Source organism: Oncorhynchus masou, unplaced genomic scaffold (assembly GCF_036934945.1).
Source record: "Oncorhynchus masou masou isolate Uvic2021 unplaced genomic scaffold, UVic_Omas_1.1 unplaced_scaffold_2182, whole genome shotgun sequence".
NCBI lineage: Eukaryota > Metazoa > Chordata > Actinopteri > Salmoniformes > Salmonidae > Oncorhynchus > Oncorhynchus masou.
Window position 1 is genome coordinate 29,131 of NW_027008658.1, and position 25,800 is coordinate 54,930.

Here is a 25,800-nt window from a genome sequence, read left to right on the forward strand (position 1 = left end):
CCTCAACACAAGACCCCTTTCCTTCAGTCCCCCCTTAACAAGCCTCTACTGGAGGTGATGGCAGCTTGGTGAACCGTCTGTCTCAACTCACAGGGCTGGGTTGAACCCTCTGTCTCAACTCACAGGGCTGGGTTGACCAGTCTGTCTCAACTCACAGGGCTGGGTTGACCAGTCTGTCTCAACTCACAGGGCTGGGTTGACCAGTCTGTCTCAACTCACAGGGCTGGGTTGACCAGTCTGTCTCAACTCACAGGGCTGGGTTGACCAGTCTGTCTCAACTCACAGGGCTGGGTTGACCCGTCTGTCTCAACTCACAGGGCTGGGTTGAACCGTCTCAACTCACAGGGCTGGGTTGAACCGTCTCAACTCACAGGGCTGGGTTGACCCGTCTGTCTCAACTCACAGGGCTGGGTTGACCCGTCTGTCTCAACTCACAGGGCTGGGTTGACCAGTCTGTCTCAACTCACAGGGCTGGGTTGACCCGTCTGTCTCAACTCACAGGGCTGGGTTGAACCGTCTCAACTCACAGGGCTGGGTTGAACCGTCTCAACTCACAGGGCTGGGTTGACCAGTCTGTCTCAACTCACAGGGCTGGGTTGACCCCTCTGTCTCAACTCACAGGGCTGGGTTGACCCGTCTGTCTCAACTCACAGGGCTGGGTTGACCCGTCTGTCTCAACTCACAGGGCTGGGTTGAACCGTCTCAACTCACAGGGCTGGGTTGACCCCTCTGTCTCAACTCACAGGGCTGGGTTGACCCGTCTGTCTCAACTCACAGGGCTGGGTTGACCCGTCTGTCTCAACTCACAGGGCTGGGTTGAACCGTCTCAACTCACAGGGCTGGGTTGAACCGTCTCAACTCACAGGGCTGGGTTGACCAGTCTGTCTCAACTCACAGGGCTGGGTTGACCCCTCTGTCTCAACTCACAGGGCTGGGTTGACCCGTCTGTCTCAACTCACAGGGCTGGGTTGACCCGTCTGTCTCAACTCACAGGGCTGGGTTGAACCGTCTCAACTCACAGGGCTGGGTTGACCCCTCTGTCTCAACTCACAGGGCTGGGTTGACCCCTCTGTCTCAACTCACAGGGCTGGGTTGACCCGTCTCAACTCACAGGGCTGGGTTGACCCGTCTCAACTCACAGGGCTGGGTTGACCTGTCTCAACTCACAGGGCTGGGTTGAACTGTCTCAGCTCACAGGGCTTTGTTTTGTCTTTTAAGTGGGACTTGACTGTTGGTTGTCCACAACCTGTCTGGACCACAGGAGTGGTGGGAGGCTTTAGACTGACAGTCCTGCGGTGGTTTCTGTTGTAACGACCAATCAGAGTTCTGAAAACAAAACTTTGGAAGACCACTTGAACAACCAATGGGCTGAGAGATTGGAGACTAGGGGGCGTGGTCTGAGCTTTGTGTGAGAAAGCTGGAGATGTGTGATTCGCCGGTGCCCTGTCGACACTATTTAATTTTTTGGTTTTTTGTTTTTGTATTACAAACTTTATGGATTTAAACAAGGAAACAAAACTTCCATTTCGTTCTAATGGCATATTTAACAAATATATGAGAGAGAAACAACCCCCTTTCTTTCTCTTGTCTCTCCATCCTCTCCTCCCTCCATCCTCTCCTCCCTCCATCCTCTCCTCCCTCCATCCTCTCCTCCCTCCATCCTCTCCTCCCTCCCTCCATCCTCTCCTCTCTCCATCCTCTCCTCCCTCCATCCCCCTTTTTGAACAAGACTGGCCCCATGATTTTTCAAGGAGTTGAGTTGGGGGCTATACATTGAAATTGCTTTATGTGCAGGTTAAAGTTAAAGCCTATATTTATAAGCTTTTGAATTTATACCAATAATCTGGATGTTTATTCCCTGGAGAATGTAATCCCTTATTGCATTTACTTTAGTTCTTAGTCGTGCCGGTGGAGGAAAAGCAGGTAAACACCTAGACGACTGTAGGGTGGGAGTGGGGCTGACTGTATGGTGGGAGTGGAGCTGACTGTAGGGTGGGAGTGGAGCCGACTGCAGGGTGGGAGTGGAGCCGACTGCAGGGTGGGAGTGGAGCTGACTGTAGTGTGGGAGTGGGGACGACTGTAGGGTGGGAGTGGGGCTGACTGTAGTGTGGGAGTGGGGCCCGACTGTAGGGTGGGAGTGGAGCTGACTGTAGGGTGGGAGTGGGGACGACTGTAGGGTGGGAGTGGAGCTGACTGTAGGGTGGGAGTGGGGCCCGACTGTAGGGTGGGAGTGGAGCTGACTGTAGGGTGGGAGTGGGGACGACTGTAGGGTGGGAGTGGGGACGACTGTAGGGTGGGAGTGGGGACGACTGTAGGGTGGGAGTGGAGCTGACTGTAGGGTGGGAGTGGGGACGACTGTAGGGTGGGAGTGGGGCCCGACTGTAGGGTGGGAGTGGGGACGACTGTAGGGTGGGAGTGGGGCCGACTGTAGGGTGGGAGTGGGGACGACTGTAGGGTGGGAGTGGGGCTGACTGTAGGGTGGGAGTGGGGACGACTAGGGTGGGAGTGGAGCTGACTGTAGGGTGGGAGTGGGGCCGACTGCAGGGTGGGAGTGGGGCCGACTGTAGGGTGGGAGTGGAGACGACTGTAGGGTGGGAGTGGAGACGACTGTAGGGTGGGAGTGGGGACGACTGTAGGGTGGGAGTGGGGCCCGACTGTAGGGTGGGAGTGGGGACGACTGTAGGGTGGGAGTGGGGCCGACTGTAGGGTGGGAGTGGGGACGACTGTAGGGTGGGAGTGGGGCTGACTGTAGGGTGGGAGTGGGGACGACTAGGGTGGGAGTGGAGCTGACTGTAGGGTGGGAGTGGGGCCGACTGTAGGGTGGGAGTGGGGCCGACTGTAGGGTGGGAGTGGAGACGACTGTAGGGTGGGAGTGGGGCCGACTGCAGGGTGGGAGTGGGGCCGACTGCAGGGTGGGAGTGGAGCCGACTGTAGGGTGGGAGTGGAGCCGACTGTAGGGTGGGAGTGGAGCTGACTGTAGGGTGGGAGTGGGGCCGACTGTAGGGTGGGAGTGGAGACGACTGTAGGGTGGGAGTGGGGCCGACTGCAGGGTGGGAGTGGGGCCGACTGTAGGGTGGGAGTGGGGCCGACTGTAGGGTGGGAGTGGGCCCGACTGTAGGGTGGGAGTGGGCCCGACTGTAGGGTGGGAGTGGGGCCGACTGCAGGGTGGGAGTGGGGCCGACTGCAGGGTGGGAGTGGGGCCGACTTTAGGGTGGGAGTGGGGACGACTGTAGGGTGGGAGTGGGGACGACTTTAGGGTGGGAGTGGGGACGACTGTAGGGTGGGAGTGGGGCCGACTGCAGGGTGGGAGTGGAGACGACTGTAGGGTGGGAGTGGGGCCGACTGCAGGGTGGGAGTGGAGACGACTGCAGGGTGGGAGTGGGGCCGACTGCAGGGTGGGAGTGGGGCCGACTTTAGGGTGGGAGTGGAGCCGACTGTAGGGTGGGAGTGGGGCCGACTGCAGGGTGGGAGTGGGGCCGACTGCAGGGTGGGAGTGGGGCCGACTGCAGGGTGGGAGTGGGGCCGACTGCAGGGTGGGAGTGGGGCCGACTGTAGGGTGGGAGTGGGGCCGACTGTAGGGTGGGAGTGGGCCGACTGCAGGGTGGGAGTGGGGACGACTGTAGGGTGGGAGTGGGGCCGACTGTAGGGTGGGAGTGGGGCCGACTGCAGGGTGGGAGTGGGGACGACTGCAGGGTGGGAGTGGGGCCGACTGCAGGGTGGGAGTGGGGCCGACTGCAGGGTGGGAGTGGGGCCGACTGCAGGGTGGGAGTGGGGCCGACTGCAGGGTGGGAGTGGGGACGACTGCAGGGTGGGAGTGGGGCCGACTGCAGGGTGGGAGTGGGGCCGACTGCAGGGTGGGAGTGGGGCCGACTGCAGGGTGGGAGTGGGGCCGACTGCAGGGTGGGAGTGGGGCCGACTGCAGGGTGGGAGTGGGGCCCGACTGTAGGGTGGGAGTGGGGCCGACTGCAGGGTGGGAGTGGGGCCCGACTGTAGGGTGGGAGTGGGGGCTACGCTGTCAGCTGGAAATACATGTTGAATGGTTGGGCTGGTGGCGGTGGCTTCCTTTTGAATGATCTGTATTAATAAAGACAAAAACCATAAGCTCTCTTTTTTTTCTCTCCTGCCTACCGCGACAATACTCTTTTAACATACTGACTGCATCAGATTCTGTATCCAGAAGTGGAAGTGTTTGTTAGAGATTGGGAGGATAACTTGTTGCGAGACAGTGATTTTGGCAGGTGGTGTTGGTGCAACCAACCGTCTTCGATTGAAAGGAGTTTCGAGAAGAGGGGGGCTGATAACGTGGGCGATCAGTCAGTCGTCCATTTTGTATTTTTTGGCTTCTTTGGTTTTCTGTCTTAACTCTATATTGGCGGCCATTTTAAGTATCTTTCCTCCCTCAAGCAGCCCTGGTCTAATGTAGTTCCCTACCCCTATGGGTCCCTGGTCTAGAGTAGTGCACTATCCCTAAGGGTCCCTGGTCTAGAGTAGTGCACTATCCCTAAGGGTCCCTGGTCTAGAGTAGTGCACTACCCCTAAGGGTCCCTGGTCTAGAGTAGTTCCCTACCCCTATGGGTCCCTGGTCTAGAGTAGTGCACTAGCCCTAAGGGTCCCTGGTCTAGAGTAGTGCACTACCCCTATGGGTCCCTGGTCTAAAGTAGTGCACTGCCCCCTGGGTCCTGGTCTAAAGTAGTGCACTGCCCCCTGGGTCTTGGTCTAAAGTAGTGCACTACCCCTATGGGTCCCTGGTCTAAAGTAGTGCACTACCCCTATGGGGCCCTGGTCTAAAGTAGTGCACTACCCCTATGGGGCCCTGGTCTAAAGTAGTGCACTACCCCTATGGGCCCTGGGCTAAAGTAGTGCACTATATAGGGAATAGGGCCCTGGTCTAAAGTAGTGCACTATTTAGGGAATAGGGCTCTGGTCTAAAGTAGTGCACTACATAGGGAATAGGGCTCTGGTCTAAAGTTGTGCACTATATAGGGAATTGGGGCTCTGGTCTAAAGTAGTGCACGATATAGGGAATTGGGCCCTGGTCTAAAGTAGTGCTCTATATAGGGAATATGGCCCTGGTCTAAAGTTAGTGCACTACATAGGGAATATGGCCCTGGTCTAAAGTAGTGCACTATATAGGGAATAGGGTTCCATTTTTTGGACGCGAGCGAACACTTTTTTTTCCCCCTGCCATGTTGACAGTCATTTCGACTTTTGTTTGTGGTTCTTTAATTGTATCCAGCCGTTGATGTTGATTAAACGCAGACCTCAGGCTATGTTATTATAGTCTTGTCAGATATGATGCAGAGAGAGAGAACACGCAAAACCCGTTGTGTGTTTTTTTAGATGTGTAACGCAGAAATGAAACAGTGTTTTTATCGTTGATGCAGAAATAAGCTGATTCACATTCATCATTTAAACATTGTTTTTTAGTTTAAAGTACAAAGCTACATGTGGTCGTGTTCCAAACGCCATCCTCTTTTCAACCCAAAGTAGTGTACTATTTAGGGGAATAGGGTGCCATTTTTATATGCACCCCCCCCCCCAATTATTCCAACCACCTGTTGTGTCTAAATGGAGACTGTAAAGTCCTGAATGATTTGCACGTGAGCTGGATTTTATGTTGTCGTCAAACTATCAACACATTCATAATGCTTCAAGATCAAAGGAATCGCCAACATAAAGATTATATGTATATTTTGTTGGGGGGGGCTGTGTGAAGTTGAAAGTGGGGTTGCTGTAAGTTGTACAAAATGATGCACATTTAAAAAAAATAAAATAAAAAATGTTTTAATTAACCTGGTGCAGTCCTTTTCCCCTGCAGCGGTTGTTGACCTGGTTGTGCCTTAACTTTGTGCTTTAAAACAAACAAACAGCTGTCACTGCATTACTGGAGAATGTCTTGGGGTTTATTATAGTGGTATAATCATTGTTTAAAGGGATCGTGAGGTCATAAAGAAAGAGCTTTATTACAAATGTGTTTTTTCTTGGATTTATTAATTATTTTTTTCCGTTCTGGACAACACCTAGAATGGGGTGTTTTCATAGGTGTTTGTGTCCAACAATATGCTTTCCTGCACCTCCACCAGTGTGCGTCCCCAAATGGCACCCTATTCCCTATGTAGTGCACTACTTTTGACTAGAGCCTTATGGTGCCATTTGGGGACCTACCCAGTATTTAATTTTAATTTTAAATTCAAGTCAGGTTGTTGTTTGGGTAGTCAAACATGGGTAGTGTTTTAAAAATGTTTAGATACTTTCTGCTTTACTTTTTTACATTCACTTTAAACAGTTGTATTCCACTGCACAGAGCTGAATATGTACAAAATAAACAACATTCAAAATGGAAGCCAGTTTGTTTTTTTGCTGACTGTACTTTCCTGTGTGGTGCATCATGGGTAATGGTGATCTTTAAAAAAAAATATTTTTGTAATAATTGTCACCAACCTGATGTTGAATACCAGTGATGCACCCAAAGGTTGTTTTTCTTCTTAAGAAATGTATAAGAAACGATATGAGACTGTATAAAGTGAGTGGATGTACATGCTTGGTCTGTGTGTGCGGTTTACAAAAAAAAAAAAAAACACACATTTTTCCAGAAATCCCAGTTTAGAGGATTTTGGTGTGTTCTGCTTTATTCCCTCTTAATTCCGGCGATCTTCCAACCGACATTTCTGGGGAATTTGGGTACATTTTCTAAACCTATCTGTGTGGCACTTCTCTACAGTCCAAGGTGACGCTTGCTGCTTCAACTATCAGCTGCTCCCCCCTTAAATGACGTTTCTTTCTCTCGTCTATGTAAACATTGTACATTTTTATATTTGTGATATGTATTATTATTATTATTATATGCAGAAGACGTTTTAATTCCTATTGTATCGTTCACATTGACCTATCACGACCCCCCCCTCAAGTCACATGGAGCTAAAGTTGTCCAATAATGTGTCCAGACATTTTAAAAGGTTCAGATGTTTTTAATGTAATGACTCTGACCAAAATGTTCCTCAAAACAGACAATGTAGATTTGAGTCTGGGCTCCTTTGACCCATTTTAAGAACTGTACTGTATAATAATGAAATGATGTGTAACACCACAAACCAATAGGGGGTCCAGACCCACAGTCTGGGAACCACTGCTCTAAAGGGTGGAAATGCATGGACAATGCTGGAACCAGGGAGGGAACCAGGCTGTCCACAAACACGCATGGACAATGCTGGAACCAGGGAGGGAACCATGCTATCCAAACACGCATGGACAATGCTGGAACCAGGGAGGGAACCAGGCTGTCCAAACACGCATGGACAATGCTGGAACCAGGCTGTCCAAACACGCATGGACAGTGCTGGAACCAGGGAGGGAACCAGGCTGGACAATGCTGGAACCAGGGAGGGAACCAGGCTGGACAATGCTGGAACCAGGGAGGGAACCAGGCTGTCCAAACAGGCATGGACAATGCTGGAACCAGGGAGGGAACCAGGCTGGACAATGCTGGAACCAGGGAGGGAACCAGGCTGGAACCAGGGAAGGAACCAGGCTGGACAATGCTGGAACCAGGGAGGGAACCAGGCTGGACAGTGCTGGAACCAGGGAGGGAACCAGGCTGGACAGTGCTGGAACCACGGAGGGAACCAGGCTGGACAGTGCTGGAACCAGGGAGGGAACCAGGCTGTCCAACATGAGTTTACAGCAGTAAGTGGTCTTATTTCAGTCATTCAGTGGGGTGAACACTGATCATCTATTGTCATTGGATTGGGCCTCTACTTCACCTCCAGAATCAAACAGTAGGAATAGTCCATTCTAACTTACTACTCTAACCAGTGCTCTGCTATTCTAACTCACTATTCTAACAGTGCTCTGCTATTCTAACTCACTATTCTAACAGTGCTCTGCTATTCTAACTCACTATTCTAACAGTGCTCTGCTATTCTATCAGTGCTCTGCTATTCTAACTCACTATTCTAACAGTGCTATGCTATTCTATCAGTGCTCTGCTATTCTAACTCACTATTCGATCAGTGCTCTGCTATTCTAACTCACTATTCTAACAGTGCTATGCTATTCTATTAGTGCTCTGCTATTCTAACTCACTATTCGATCAGTGCTCTGCCATTCTAACTCACTATTCTAACAGTGCTATGCTATTCTAACTCACTATTCTAACAGTGCTATTCTATTCTAACTCACTATTCTAACACTGCTATTCTATTCTAACTCACTATTCTAACACTGCTATTCTATTCTAACTCACTATTCTAACAGTGCTCTGCTATTCTGACTCACTATTCTAACAGTGCTCTGCTATTCTAACACTGCTATTCTATTCTAACACTGCTATTCTATTCTAACACTGATATTCTATTCTAACTCACTATTCCAACAGTGCTATGCTATTCTAACTCACTATTCTAACACTGTTATTCTATTCTAACTCACTATTCTAACACTGCTATTCTATTCTAGCACTGCTATTCTATTCTAACTCACTATTCTAACAGTGCTATGCTATTCTATTAGTGCTCTGCTATTCTAACTCACTATTCGATCAGTGCTCTGCCATTCTAACTCACTATTCTAACAGTGCTATGCTATTCTAACTCACTATTCTAACAGTGCTATTCTATTCTAACTCACTATTCTAACACTGCTATTCTATTCTAACTCACTATTCTAACACTGCTATTCTATTCTAACTCACTATTCTAACAGTGCTCTGCTATTCTGACTCACTATTCTAACAGTGCTCTGCTATTCTAACTCACTATTCTAACACTGCTATTCTATTCTAACACTGCTATTCTATTCTAACACTGATATTCTATTCTAACTCACTATTCCAACAGTGCTATGCTATTCTAACTCACTATTCTAACACTGTTATTCTATTCTAACTCACTATTCTAACACTGCTATTCTATTCTAGCACTGCTATTCTATTCTAACTCACTATTCTAACACTGCTATGCTATTCTAACTCACTATTCTAACACTGCTATTCTATTCTAACTCACTATTCTAACACTGCTATTCTATTCTAACACTGATATTCTATTCTAACTCACTATTCCAACAGTGCTATGCTATTCTAACTCACTATTCTAACACTGTTATTCTATTCTAACTCACTATTCTAACACTTACTATATTCTAACACTGCTATTCTAACTAACTATTCTAACACTGCTATTCTATTCTAACTAACTATTCTAACACTGCTATTCTATTCTAACTCACTATTCTAACACTGCTATTCTATTCTAGCACTGCTATTCTATTCTAATTTACTATTCTAACACTGTTATTCTATTCTAACAGTGCTATTCTAACTCACTATTCTAACAGTGCTATGCTATTCTAACTCACTATTCTAACAGTGCTATGCTATTCTAACTCACTATTCTAACAGTGCTATGCTATTCTAACTCACTATTCTAACAGTGCTCTGCTATTCTAACTCACTATTCTAACAGTGCTCTGCTATTCTAACTCACTATTCTAACATTGCTATGCTATTCTAACTCACTATTCTAACACTGCTATTCTAACTCACTATTCTAACACTGCTATTCTAACTCACTATTCTAACACTGCTATTCTATTCTAACACTGCTATTCTATTCTAACTCACTATTCTAACACTGCTATTCTTTTCTAACACTGCTATTCTATTCTAACTCACTATTCTAACAGTGCTATGCTATTCTAACTCACTATTCCAACACTGCTATTCAATTCTAACTCACTATTCTAACACTGCTATTCTATTCTAACTCACTATTCTAACACTGCTATTCTATTCTAGCACTGCTATTCTATTCTAACTTACTATTCTAACACTGTTATTCTATTCTAACAGTGCTATTCTAACTCACTATTCTAACAGTGCTATGCTATTCTAACTCACTATTCTAACAGTGCTATGCTATTCTAACTCACTATTCTAACAGTGCTATGCTATTCTAACTCACTATTCTAACAGTGCTCTGCTATTCTAACTCACTATTCTAACAGTGCTCTGCTATTCTAACTCACTATTCTAACATTGCTATGCTATTCTAACTCACTACTCTAACAGTGCTATGCTATTCTAACTCACTATTCTAACACTGCTATTCTAACTCACTATTCTAACACTGCTATTCTAACTCACTATTCTAACACTGCTATTCTAACTCACTATTCTAACACTGCTATTCTATTCTAACACTGCTATTCTATTCTAACTCACTATTCTAACACTGCTATTCTTTTCTAACACTGCTATTCTATTCTAACTCACTATTCTAACAGTGCTATGCTATTCTAACTCACTATTCTAACACTGCTATTCTAACTAACTATTCTAACACTGCTATTCTAACTAACTATTCTAACACTGCTATTCTATTCTAACTCACTATTCTAACACTGCTATTCTATTCTAACTCACTATTCTAACACTGCTATTCTATTCTAACTCACTATTCTAACACTGTTATTCTATTCTAACAGTGCTATGCTATTCTAACTCACTATTCTAACTGTGCTATTCTATTCTAACAGTGCTATTCTAACTCACTATTCTAACAGTGCTTTGCTATTCTAACTCACTATTCTAACCGTGCTATGCTATTCTCTCTCACTATTCTAACAGTGCTATGCTATTCTAACTCACTATTCTAACAGTGCTCTGCTATTCTATCAGTGCTCTGCTATTCTAACTCACTATTCTATCAGTGCTATGCTATTCTAACTCACTATTCTATCAGTGCTATGCTATTCTAACTCACTATTCTAACAGTGCTATGCTATTCTAACTCACTATTCTAACACTGCTATTCTATTCTAACAGTGCTATTCTATTCTAACACTGCTATTCTATTCTAACTCACTATTCTAACAGTGCTATTCTATTCTAACTCACTATTCTAACAGTGCTATTCTATTCTAACAGTGCTATTCTATTCTAACACTGCTATTCTATTCTAACTCACTATTCTAACAGTGCTATTCTATTCTAACAGTGCTATTCTATTCTAACACTGCTATTCTATTCTAACTCACTATTCTAACAGTGCTATGCTATTCTAACTCACTATTCTAACAGTGCTATTCTAACTCACTATTCTAACCGTGCTATGCTATTCTCTCTCACTATTCTAACAGTGCTATGCTATTCTAACAGTGCTATTCTATTCTAACAGTGCTATTCTATTCTAACTCACTATTCTAACAGTGCTATTCTATTCTAACTCACTATTCTAACAGTGCATTCTATTCTAACTCACTATTCTAACTCACTATTCTAACAGTGCTATTCTATTCTAACTCACTATTCTAACTCACTATTCTAACAATGCTATTCTATTCTAACTCACTATTCTAACCGTGCTATTCTATTATATTCCAGTCTATTTATCTCATTGGACTCGCTTTCCAATCTGCTGTCGTAACAATCCATTGTAATAGTCCATGTTTCCAGGCACGAGAGCCAGTAGTAAGATAACTAATTTAAATAGACTGCTCGTTTGGCTTTAAATAGACTGCTAGTTTGGCTTTAAATAGACTGCTAGTTTGGCTTGATCCTATTGTATGGACTCAACTTCGCGTAATCTGATTTTGCTCTTGTTCATATTTGGAGATATGTGCCTGTGGCGCTGGAATCTATCCCACAATGCACCAGTCATTACCTAACTAAGACGTCCACAGTAGACATGTCCCACTATAATGCCAAGCTGCAAAGTCGAAATTGGCATAAATCGTGAAAAATGTATGAAGACGTCAATTCGCTTTTTGCTCTTCATTTAAGCGTAGGTCAGGCACACGTTTAGGAGTATGGTTAATGTTAGCGTCGGTTTGGAAATCCGATTTTTAAAGAAGATAAAATTGTAGAACTTCCGGGTTTTGCAGCTTGGCCATATAGTGACAGCCCCTCAGACAGGCCAGCGGTGTGTTCTCCGTTTCTCTCGTCTCACTGAGTTGTGTTCACAGCTAATGCACGGACACGGGACGGACCGCCCGTCTGCCAGTGGGTTGACGATCTGCGTTACTTTGTTGTCCCTGCTACTTTTTACAGGTATGTGAACGACATTTCGATTCGTAGTTTATTTACTAACTGTTGCAATAGCATGATAAATATTCGAGTCTGTGTAAAGATTGTCGTGTTGTTTTTAAATGTCATTTTGTTTCCAGAGTTTTCTGCTCGGGGAAAGTGGCGCTTGTTGACCGTCCCACTGTCCATAACAAACAATGTCCTTGTCATTTGATAGCCGAGCTAACAATACGGGCTCGTTTTGAGTGGGACACCAGTTGCTGAAATAGCCTATTCAGTTCTAATACACAGTCATGCACTTGTAGGCTAAAGTGTTGCCTTCGCTGTAAAGACATTGACGCTTGAACGTGACAACAGTTCTTGGTGAATACATTATATTAAAAAGGTCAACAAGTGTTGTATGCAGCGTCAGTGTAATCGGATATATTAGAAACATAGCTAGTTATGTTACAGTAAGTTAATAGACCAAACGTTACAGAAGAGCTGACCCCTTGACTGTAGTCTATACTGACTGTATTCTATACTGACTGTAGTCTATACTGACTGTAGTCTATGGCATTTTTAATGTGGCGCACTTGTCAGCCTTTGCTTATGAAGGCAACACGCTAATAGAAATAGCTCAAACCAGGTTTAATGTCAGTTCATTCACTACAGCCTCCGTTATAAGCATAGTTGGTAATACACCACGGCATGAGTATTTAGAGCATAATGTAGAACACACGCCTACTGTATTATATTCTTATTGTTGACTGGCTGAGAGTTCATTCTTCATGCATAAGAAGTGGTGGCTCACCTTGAGTTGGATGCCAGTCAAACCCATAATAAATATTCACAGAAATTCTTGAATGAGAATAATTCTATGGTCAGACCATCCAGGAGATGTTATAAGGATCGACCTACACAGTTACTAGGTCTGGAAAACCTTCGTATCCGTAGGGTTTTCAGAGGTTAGCTGCGTGGGAACGACCATGTCCACGCTGTGTTTTAACATTTAGAAACGTCAGTAAATATTGCTTGTGAAACGTTTTTCCAATCGCGTGCTGATATACCCCTTATCTTTCATAACAGCGAAAAATCTACTTACTGTGGCAGTTTAGCCCCAGATCCATATGCTGTCTCCAGATGACTGCACTTCCTCCTCAGTTAGCTTACGCACAGGTGTTTAAAGCATGCTAGTTATCCCAGGTGGCCACCTCTGTCTTCCCGAAACAAGCGCAGTAACATGGATATATATATATATATGGCCGTGTGGGAACACTGACCGTAACCCTAGAAAAGTGTGTTGTAATTTAACCGTTGTTTTTTTGAAAATTATTTCTCTCAGTTTACAAAACTGTACCGCAAGTTTTATTGAACCTTTATGTATTAACTAGGCAAATCAGTTAAGAATAAATTATTATTTCCAATGACTACATACCCCGGCCAAACCCGCACGACGCTGGGCCAATTGTGCGCTGCCCTATGGGGACTCCCAATCACGGCCGGATGTGATGCGGCCTGGATTCGAACCAGGGACTGTAGTAATGCCTCTTGCACTAAGATGCAGTGTCTTAGACTGAGTTCAGAACGAGCGTCGGGGCTCGTAAAAAAATCCCCCAACCAGAGACTGACGATAGTATCTTCTGGTTGGGAGACGAGATGCTGCTGGAAGTGGTGTTGGAGGGCCAGTAAGAGGCACTCTTTCCTCTGGTCTAAAAAATATCCCAACGCCCCAGGGCAGTGATTGGGGACACTGCCCTTTTAAAAAGGTGCTGTCTTTCGGATGGGACGTTAAAACGAATGTCCTGACTCTCCATGGTCACTAAAGATCCCGTAGCACTTATCGTAAGAGTAGGGGTGTTAACCCCGGTGTCCTGACTAAATTCCCAATCTGGCCCTCATACCATCATGGTCACCTAATCATCCCCAGTTTACAATTGGTTCATTCATCCCCCTCCTCTCCCCTGTAACGATTCCCCAGGTCGTTGCTGTAAATGAGAACGTGTTCTCAGTCAACTTACCTGGTAAAATAAATATAGGTACTTAAGCAGTTGGATTCCATGAATGGAATACACAGTTACCTACCTGCCCAGTTACCCAGGTTACGCAGCCCAGTTCTAACCGGTCTGCAATGTCACTCATTTACATTAACATAGTAGAAACAAAGCCATTAAAACATCATAAAATCAACACTAATCAACTAGCAAAATGTGCAGCATCATTCACCACTAACACAAGGTTGCTGCTGGCTTTGGCTGTGGTCTGTCGTCTCTGTCATTATTTGGCAGCACATCCTACCCATTAGAGGGCTTGGGACAGCCCAGTCCTTCTTAAGAGGGTTTGGATCGTAAGCTTGGATAGCCCAGGCCTTCTAAAGAGGGTTTGGATCGTTAGCTTAGATAGCCCAGTCCTTCTTAAGAGGGTTTGGATCGTCAGCTTGGATAGCCCAGTCCTTCTTAAGAGGGTTTGGATCGTCAGCTTAGATAGCCCAGGCCTCCTAAATTTAAAGGGTTTGGATAGGATGGCCCTCTCCTTCAGCAGTTATTGTTCATTGTGTCTAATAGTAGAATAGTAGACTACAGTATTCTATCAGTCGAATAGTAGACTACAGTATTCTATCAGTCTAATAGTGGAATAGTAGACTACAGTATTCTATCAGTCTAATAGTAGAATAGTAGACTACAGTATTCTATCAGTCTCATAGTGGAATAGTAGACTACAGTATTCTATCAGTCTAATAGTAGAATAGTAGACTACAGTATTCTATCAGTCTAATAGTGGAATAGTAGACTACAGTATTCTATCAGTCTAATAGTGGAATAGTAGACTACAGTATTCTATCAGTCTAATAGTGGACTACAGTATTCTATCAGTCTAATAGTAGAATAGTAGACTACAGTATTCTATCAGTCTAATAGTGGACTACAGTATTCTATCAGTCTAATAGTAGAATAGTAGACTACAGTATTCTATCAGTCTAATAGTGGACTACAGTATTCTATCAGTCTAATAGTAGACTACAGTATTCTATCAGTCTAATAGTGGAATAGTTGACTACAGTATTCTATCAGTCTAATAGTAGACTACAGTATTCTATCAGTCTAATAGTAGAATAGTAGACTACAGTATTCTATCAGTCTAATAGTGGACTACAGTATTCTATCAGTCTAATAGTAGACTACAGTATTCTATCAGTCTAATAGTGGACTACAGTATTCTATCAGTCTAATAGTAGACTACAGTATTCTATCAGTCTAATAGTGGACTACAGTATTCTATCAGTCTAATAGTAGAATAGTAGACTACAGTATTCTATCAGTCTAATAGTAGAATAGTAGACTACAGTATTCTATCAGTCTAATAGTAGAATAGTGGACTACAGTATTCTATCAGTCTAATAGTAGACTACAGTATTCTATCAGTCTAATAGTAGACTACAGTATTCTATCAGTCTAATAGTAGAATAGTAGACTACAGTATTCTATCAGTCTAATAGTGGACTACAGTATTCTATCAGTCTAATAGTAGACTACAGTATTCTATCAGTCTAATAGTAGAATAGTAGACTACAGTATTCTATCAGTCTAATAGTAGACTACAGTATTCTATCAGTCTAATAGTGGACTACAGTATTCTATCAGTCTAATAGTAGACTACAGTATTCTATCAGTCTAATAGTAGACTACAGTATTCTATCAGTCTAATAGTAGACTACAGTATTCTATCAGTCTAATAGTAGACTACAGTATTCTATCAGTCTAATAGTAGACTACAGTATTCTATCAGTCTAATAGTGGACTACAGTATTCTATCAGTCTAATAGTGGAATAGTAGACTACAGTATTCTATCAGTCTAATAGTAGACTACAGTATTCTATCAGTCTAATAGTGGACTACAGTATTCTATCAGTCTAATAGTAGACTACAGTATTCTATCAGTCTAATAGTAGAATAGTAGACTACAGTATTCTATCAGTCTAATAGTAGAATAGTAGACTACAGTATTCTATCAGTCTAATAGTAGAATAGTAGACTACAGTATTCTATCAGTCTAATTGTAGACTACAGTATTCTATCAGTCTAATAGTAGACTACAGTATTCTATCAGTCTAATAGTGGACTACAGTATTCTATCAGTCTAATAGTAGACTACAGTATTCTATCAGTCTAATAGTGGAATAGTAGACTACAGTATTCTATCAGTCTAATAGTAGACTACAGTATTCTATCAGTCTAATAGTGGACTACAGTATTCTATCAGTCTAATAGTAGACTACAGTATTCTATCAGTCTAATAGTAGACTACAGTATTCTATCAGTCTAATAGTAGACTACAGTATTCTATCAGTCTAATAGTAGACTACAGTATTCTATCAGTCTAATAGTAGGACTACAGTATTCTATCAGTCTAATAGTCTAATAGTAGACTACAGTATTCTATCAGTCTAATAGTAGACTACAGTATTCTATCAGTCTAATAGTGGACTACAGTATTCTATCAGTCTAACTAGTAGAGTCTAATAGTAGACTACAGTATTCTATCAGTCTAATAGTAGACTACAGTATTCTATCAGTCTAATAGTGGACTACAGTATTCTATCAGTCTAATAGTAGAATTGTAGACTACAGTATTCTATCAGTCTAATAGTGGACTACAGTATTCTATCAGTCTAATAGTAGACTACAGTATTCTATCAGTCTAATAGTAGACTACAGTATTCTATCAGTCTAATAGTAGACTACAGTATTCTATCAGTCTAATAGTAGACTACAGTATTCTATCAGTCTAATAGTGGACTAGTAGACTACAGTATTCTAGTCTAATAGTAGACTACAGTATTCTATCAGTCTAATAGTAGACTACAGTATTCTATCAGTCTAATAGTGTATTCTATCAGTCTAATAGAATAGTAGACTACAGTATTCTATCAGTCTAATAGTAGTAGACTACAGTATTCTATCAGTCTAATAGTAGACTACAGTATTCTATCAGTCTAATAGTGGACTACAGTATTCTATCAGTCTAATAGTAGACTACAGTATTCTATCAGTCTAATAGTAGACTACAGTATTCTATCAGTCTAATAGTAGACTACAGTATTCTATCAGTCTAATAGTAGACTACAGTATTCTATCAGTCTAATAGTAATAGACTACAGTATTCTATCAGTCTAATAGTAGACTACAGTATTCTATCAGTCTAATAGTAGACTACAGTATTCTATCAGTCTAATAGTAGACTACAGTAGTATTCTTCTATCAGTCTAATAGTAGACTACAGTATTCTATCAGTCTAATAGTAGACTACACTACAGTATTCTATCAGTCTAATAGTAGAATAGTAGACTACAGTATTCTATCAGTCTAATAGTAGACTACAGTATTCTATCAGTCTAATAGTAGACTACAGTATTCTATCAGTCTAATAGTAGACTAGTAGACTACAGTATTCTATCAGTCTAATAGTAGACTACAGTATTCTATCAGTCTAATAGTAGAATAGTAGACTACAGTATTCTATCAGTCTAATAGTGGACTACAGTATTCTATCAGTCTAATAGTAGACTACAGTATTCTATCAGTCTAATAGTAGACTATATTCTATCAGTCTAATAGACTACAGTATTCTATCAGTCTAATAGTAGACTACAGTATTCTATCAGTCTAATAGTAGACTACAGTATTCTATCAGTCTAATAGTACTACAGTATTCTATCAGTCTAATAGTAGACTACAGTATTCTATCAGTCTAATAGTAGACTACAGTATTCTATCAGTCTAATAGTAGACTACAGTATTCTATCAGTCTAATAGTAGACTACAGTATTCTATCAGTCTAATAGTAGACTACAGTATTCTATCAGTCTAATAGTAGACTACAGTATTCTATCAGTCTAATAGTAGACTACAGTATTCTATCAGTCTAATAGTAGACTACAGTATTCTATCAGTCTAATAGTAGACTACAGTATTCTATCAGTCTAATAGTAGACTACAGTATTCTATCAGTCTAATAGTAGACTACAGTATTCTATCAGTCTAATAGTAGACTACAGTATTCTATCAGTCTAATAGTAGACTACAGTATTCTATCAGTCTAATAGTAGACTACAGTATTCTATCAGTCTAATAGTAGACTACAGTATTCTATCAGTCTAATAGTAGACTACAGTATTCTATCAGTCTAATAGTAGACTACAGTATTCTATCAGTCTAATAGTAGACTACAGTATTCTATCAGTCTAATAGTAGACTACAGTATTCTATCAGTCTAATAGTAGACTACAGTATTCTATCAGTCTAATAGTAGACTACAGTATTCTATCAGTCTAATAGTAGACTACAGTATTCTATCAGTCTAATAGTAGACTACAGTATTCTATCAGTCTAATAGTAGACTACAGTATTCTATCAGTCTAATAGACTACAGTATTCTATCAGTAGACTACAGTATTCTATCAGTCTAATAGTAGACTACAGTATTCTATCAGTCTAATAGTACTACAGTATTCTATCAGTCTAATAGTAGAATATTCTATCAGTCTAATAGTACTACAGTATTCTATCAGTCTAATAGTAGACTACAGTATTCTATCAGTCTAATAGTAGACTACAGTATTCTATCAGTCTAATAGTAGACTACAGACTACAGTATTCTATCAGTCTAATAGTAGACTACAGTATTCTATCAGTCTAATAGTAGACTACAGTATTCTATCAGTCTAATAGTAGACTACAGTATTCTATCAGTCTAATAGTAGACTACAGTATTATCTATCAGTCTAATAGTAGACTACAGTATTCTATCAGTCTAATAGTAGACTACAGTATTCTATCAGTCTAATAGTAGACTACAGTATTCTATCAGTCTAATAGTAGACTACAGTATTCTATCAGTCTAATAGTAGACTACAGTATTCTATCAGTCTAATAGTAGACTACAGTATTCTATCAGTCTAATAGTAGTAGACTACAGTATTCTATCAGTCTAATAGTAGACTACAGTATTCTATCAGTCTAATAGTAGACTACAGTATTCTATCAGTCTAATAGTAGACTACAGTATTCTATCAGTCTAATAGTAGACTACAGTATTCTATCAGTCTAATAGTAGACTACAGTATTCTATCAGTCTAATAGTAGACTACAGTATTCTATCAGTCTAATAGTAGACTACAGTATTCTATCAGTCTAATAGTGGACTACAGTATAGTAATAGTACTACAGTATTCTATCAGTCTAATAGTAGAATACAGTACTACAGTATTCTATCAGTCTAATAGTAGAGTAGACTACAGTATTCTATCAGTCTAATAGTAGACTACAGTATTCTATCAGTCTAATAGTAGACTACAGTATTCTATCAGTCTAATAGTAGACTACAGTATTCTATCAGTCTAATAGTAGAATAGTACTACAGTATTCTATCAGTCTAATAGTAGACTACAGTATTCTATCAGTCTAATAGTAGACTACAGTATTCTATCAGTCTAATAGTAGACTACAGTATTCTATCAGTCTAATAGTAATAGACTACAGTATTCTATCAGTCTAATAGTAGACTACAGTATTCTATCAGTCTAATAGTAGACTACAGTATTCTATCAGTCTAATAGTAGACTACAGTATTCTATCAGTCTAATAGTAGACTACAGTATTCTATCAGTCTAATAGTAGACTACAGTATTCTATCAGTCTAATAGTAGACTACAGTATTCTATCAGTCTAATAGTAGACTACAGTATTCTATCAGTCTAATAGTAGACTACAGTATTCTATCAGTCTAATAGTGGTAGACTACAGTATTCTATCAGTCTAATAGTAGACTACAGTATTCTATCAGTCTAATAGTAGACTACAGTATTCTATCAGTCTAATAGTAGACTACAGTATTCTATCTACAGTATTCTATCAGTCTAATAGTAGACTACAGTATTCTATCAGTCTAATAGTAGACTACAGTATTCTATCAGTCTAATAGTGGACTACAGTATTCTATCAGTCTAATAGTAGACTACAGTATTCTATCAGTCTAATAGTAGACTACAGTATTCTATCAGTCTAATAGTAGACTACAGTATTCTATCAGTCTAATAGTAGACTACAGTATTCTATCAGTCTAATAGTAGACTACAGTATTCTATCAGTCTAATAGTAGACTACAGTATTCTATCAGTCTAATAGTGGACTACAGTATTCTATCAGTCTAATAGTAGACTACAGTATTCTATCAGTCTAATAGTAGACTACAGTATTCTATCAGTCTAATAGTAGACTACAGTATTCTATCAGTCTAATAGTAGACTACAGTATTCTATCAGTCTAATAGTAGACTACAGTATTCTATCAGTCTAATAGTAGACTACAGTATTCTATCAGTCTAATATTAGTCTAATAGTAGACTAGAGTATTCTATCAGTCTAATAGTAGACTAGAGTATTCTATCAGTCTAATAGTAGAATACAGTATTCTATCAGTCTAATAGTAGAATACAGTATTCTATCAGTCTAATAGTGGACTACAGTATTCTATCAGTCTAATAGTAATAGACTACAGTATTCTATCAGTCTAATAGTAGACTACAGTATTCTATCAGTCTAATAGTAGAATACAGTATTCTATCAGTCTAATAGTGGACTACAGTATTCTATCAGTCTAATAGTAGACTACAGTATTCTATCAGTCTAATAGTAGACTACAGTATTCTATCAGTCTAATAGTAGACTACAGTATTCTATCAGTCTAATAGTAGACTACAGTATTCTATCAGTCTAATAGTAGACTACAGTATTCTATCAGTCTATTCTATCAGTCTAATAGTAGACTAATAATAGTAGACTACAGTATTCTATCAGTCTAATAGTAGACTACAGTATTCTATCAGTCTAATAGTGGACTAATAGTATTCTATCAGTCTAATAGTAGACTACAGTATTCTATCAGTCTAATAGTAGACTACAGTATTCTATCAGTCTAATAGTGGACTACAGTATTCTATCAGTCTAATAGTAGACTACAGTATTCTATCAGTCTAATAGTACTACAGATTCTATCAGTCTAATAGTAGACTACAGTATTCTATCAGTCTAATAGTAGACTACAGTATTCTATCAGTCTAATAGTGGACTACAGTATTCTATCAGTCTAATAGTAGACTACAGTATTCTATCAGTCTAATAGTAGACTACAGTATTCTATCAGTCTAATAGTAGACTACAGTATTCTATCAGTCTAATACTACAGTATTCTATCAGTCTAATAGTAGACTACAGTATTCTATCAGTCTAATAGTGGACTACAGTATTCTATCAGTCTAATAGTACTACAGTATTCTATCAGTCTAATAGTAGACTACAGTATTCTATCAGTCTAATAGTAGACTACAGTATTCTATCAGTCTAATAGTAGACTACAGTATTCTATCAGTCTAATAGTAGACTACAGTATTCTATCAGTCTAATAGTAGACTACAGTATTCTATCAGTCTAATAGTAGACTACAGTATTCTATCAGTCTAATAGTAGACTACAGTATTCTATCAGTCTAATAGTAGACTACAGTATTCTATCAGTCTAATAGTAGACTACAGTATTCTATCAGTCTAATAGTAGACTACAGTATTCTATCAGTCTAATAGTAGTAGACTACAGTATTCTATCAGTCTAATAGTAGACTACAGTATTCTATCAGTCTAATAGTAGACTACAGTATTCTATCAGTCTAATAGTAGACTACAGTATTCTATCAGTCTAATAGTAGACTACAGTATTCTATCAGTCTAATAGTAGACTACAGTATTCTATCAGTCTAATAGTAGACTACAGTATTCTATCAGTCTAATAGTAGACTACAGTATTCTATCAGTCTAATAGTAGACTACAGTATTCTATCAGTCTAATAGTGGACTACAGTATTCTATCAGTCTAATAGTAGAATAGTAGACTACAGTATTCTATCAGTCTAATAGTAGACTACAGTATTCTATCAGTCTAATAGTAGACTACAGTATTCTATCAGTCTAATAGTAGACTACAGTATTCTATCAGTCTAATAGTAGTATTCTATCAGTCTAATAGTAGACTACATCAGTATTCTATCAGTCTAATAGTAGGTACTACAGTATTCTATCAGTCTAATAGTAGACTACAGTATTCTATCAGTCTAATAGTAGACTACAGTATTCTATCAGTCTAATAGTAGACTACAGTATTCTATCAGTCTAATAGTGGACTACAGTATTCTATCAGTCTAATAGTAGACTACAGTATTCTATCAGTAATAGTCTATTCTATCAGTCTAATAGTAGAATAGTAGACTACAGTATTCTACAGTATTCTATCAGTCTAATAGTAGACTACAGTATTCTATCAGTCTAATAGTAGACTACAGTATTCTATCAGTCTAATAGTACAGTATTCTATCAGTCTAATAGTACTACAGTATTCTATCAGTCTAATAGTAGACTACAGTATTCTATCAGTCTAATAGTAGAATAGTAGACTACAGTATTCTATCAGTCTAATAGTAGACTACAGTATTCTATCAGTCTAATAGTAGACTACAGTATTCTATCAGTCTAATAGTAGACTACAGTATTCTATCAGTCTAATAGTACTACAGTATTCTATCAGTATTCTATTCTATCAGTCTAATAGTAGACTACAGTATTCAGTATTCTATCAGTCTAATAGTAGTATTCTATCAGTAATTCTATTCTATCAGTCTAATAGTAGACTACAGTATTCTATCAGTCTAATAGTAGACTACAGTATTCTATCAGTCTAATAGTAGACTACAGTATTCTATCAGTCTAATAGTAGACTACAGTATTCTATCAGTCTAATAGTAGACTACAGTATTCTATCAGTCTAATAGTAGACTACAGTATTCTATCAGTCTAATAGTAGACTACAGTATTCTATCAGTCTAATAGTAGACTACAGTATTCTATCAGTCTAATAGTAGACTACAGTATTCTATCAGTCTAATAGTAGTAGACTACAGTATTCTATCAGTCTAATAGTAGACTACAGTATTCTATCAGTCTAATAGTAGACTACAGTATTCTATCAGTCTAATAGTAGACTACAGTATTCTATCAGTCTAATAGTAGACTACAGTATTCTATCAGTCTAATAGTAGACTACAGTATTCTATCAGTCTAATAGTAGACTACAGTATTCTATCAGTCTAATAGTAGACTACAGTATTCTATCAGTCTAATAGTAGACTACAGTATTCTATCAGTCTAATAGTAGACTACAGTATTCTATCAGTCTAATATAGACTACAGTATTCTATCAGTCTAATAGTAGACTACAGTATTCTATCAGTCTAATAGTAGAATACAGTATTCTATCAGTCTAATAGTAGACTACAGTATTCTATCAGTCTAATAGTAGACTACAGTATTCTATCAGTCTAATAGTAGACTACAGTATTCTATCAGTCTAATAGTAGACTACAGTATTCTATCAGTCTAATAGTAGACTACAGTATTCTATCAGTCTAATAGTAGACTACAGTATTCTATCAGTCTAATAGTAGACTAATATTCTATCAGTCTAATAGTAGACTACAGTATTCTATCAGTCTAATAGTAGACTACAGTATTCTATCAGTCTAATAGTAGACTACAGTATTCTATCAGTCTAATAGTAGACTACAGTATTCTATCAGTCTAATAGTAGACTACAGTATTCTATCAGTCTAATAGTAGACTACAGTATTCTATCAGTCTAATAGTAGACTACAGTATTCTATCAGTCTAATAGTAGACTACAGTATTCTATCAGTCTAATAGTGGACTACAGTATTCTATCAGTCTAATAGTAGACTACAGTATTCTATCAGTCTAATAGTAGACTACAGTATTCTATCAGTCTAATAGTAGACTACAGTATTCTATCAGTCTAATAGTAGACTACAGTATTCTATCAGTCTAATAGTAGACTACAGTATTCTATCAGTCTAATAGTAGATTCTATCAGTCTAATAGTAGACTACAGTATTCTATCAGTCTAATAGTAGACTACAGTATTCTATCAGTCTAATAGTAGACTACAGTATTCTATCAGTCTAATAGTAGACTACAGTATTCTATCAGTCTAATAGTAGACTACAGTATTCTATCAGTCTAATAGTAGACTACAGTATTCTATCAGTCTAATAGTAGACTACAGTATTCTATCAGTCTAATAGTAGACTACAGTATTCTATCAGTCTAATAGTAGACTACAGTATTCTATCAGTCTAATAGTAGACTACAGTATTCTATCAGTCTAATAGTAGACTACAGTATTCTATCAGTCTAATAGTGACTACAGTATTCTATCAGTCTAATAGTAGACTACAGTATTCTATCAGTCTAATAGTAGACTACAGTATTCTATCAGTCTAATAGTAGACTACAGTATTCTATCAGTCTAATAGTAGAATAGTAGACTACAGTATTCTATCAGTCTAATAGTAGACTAATAGTCTAATAGTGGACTACAGTATTCTATCAGTCTAATAGTAGACTACAGTATTCTATCAGTCTAATAGTAGACTACAGTATTCTATCAGTCTAATAGTAGGACTACAGTATTCTATCAGTCTAATAGTAGACTACAGTATTCTATCAGTCTAATAGTAGACTACAGTATTCTATCAGTCTAATAGTAGACTACAGTATTCTATCAGTCTAATAGTAGACTACAGTATTCTATCAGTCTAATAGTGGACTACAGTATTCTATCAGTCTAATAGTAGACTACAGTATTCTATCAGTCTAATAGTAGACTACAGTATTCTATCAGTCTAATAGTAGACTACAGTATTCTATCAGTCTAATAGTAGACTACAGTATTCTATCAGTCTAATAGTAGACTACAGTATTCTATCAGTCTAATAGTGGTATTCTATCAGTCTAATAGTAGACTACAGTATTCTATCAGTCTAATAGTAGACTACAGTATTCTATCAGTCTAATAGTAGACTACAGTATTCTATCAGTCTAATAGTGGACTACAGTATTCTATCAGTCTAATAGTAGACTACAGTATTCTATCAGTCTAATAGTAGACTACAGTATTCTATCAGTCTAATAGTAGACTACAGTATTCTATCAGTCTAATCAGTCTAAATAGTAGACTACAGTATTCTATCAGTCTAATAGTAGACTACAGTATTCTATCAGTCTAATAGTAGACTAGACTAGTATTCTATCAGTCTAATAGTGGACTACAGTATTCTATCAGTCTAATAGTGGACTACAGTATTCTATCAGTCTAATAGTAGACTACAGTATTCTATCAGTCTAATAGTACTACAGTATTCTATCAGTCTAATAGTAGGACTACAGTATTCTATCAGTCTAATAGTGGACTACAGTATTCTATCAGTCTAATAGTGGAATAGTAGACTACAGTATTCTATCAGTCTAATAGTACTACAGTATTCTATCAGTCTAATATTAGACTACAGTATTCTATCAGTCTAATAGTAGACTACAGTATTCTATCAGTCTAATAGTAGACTACAGTATTCTATCAGTCTAATAGTAGACTACAGTATTCTATCAGTCTAATAGTAGAATAGTAGACTACAGTATTCTATCAGTCTAATAGTAGAATAGTAGTATTCTATCAGTATTCTATCAGTCTAATAGTAGACTACAGTATTCTATCAGTCTAATAGTAGACTACAGTATTCTATCAGTCTAATAGTAGACTACAGTATTCTATCAGTCTAATAGTAGACTACAGTATTCTATCAGTCTAATAGTACTACAGATTCTATCAGTCTAATAGTAGACT

The 25,800-nt window shown here is 39.4% G+C and overlaps 1 protein-coding gene across 1 annotated transcript; it reads right to left on the bottom strand.

The window, feature by feature from the left end:
- Positions 1 to 1,896: 1,896 nt before the first annotated feature.
- On the bottom strand, positions 1,897 to 4,150 carry LOC135533051 (uncharacterized). Its single transcript, XM_064960445.1, has 3 exons — positions 4,129 to 4,150; positions 2,792 to 3,987; positions 1,897 to 2,700 (listed from the first exon to the last, which is right to left on the bottom strand). The coding sequence occupies exons 1-3, from the start codon at positions 4,148 to 4,150 to the stop codon at positions 1,897 to 1,899; spliced, it is 2,022 nt and encodes a 673-aa protein (XP_064816517.1).
- Between the last annotated feature and the right edge of the window lie 21,650 nt (positions 4,151 to 25,800).

Bases quoted from the DNA above. Each gene is read 5' to 3' on its own strand.
- LOC135533051 (XM_064960445.1), bottom strand. From the start codon at position 4,150: ATGTTAAAAGAGTATTGTCGCG. The intron at 3,988-4,128 runs GTAGGCAGGAGA...CCCACCCTACAG, and splicing joins GTTAAAAGAGTATTGTCGCG to TCGGGCCCCACTCCCACCCT. The intron at 2,701-2,791 runs GTCAGCTCCACT...CCCACCCTACAG, and splicing joins GGCCCCACTCCCACCCTACA to TCGGCCCCACTCCCACCCTA.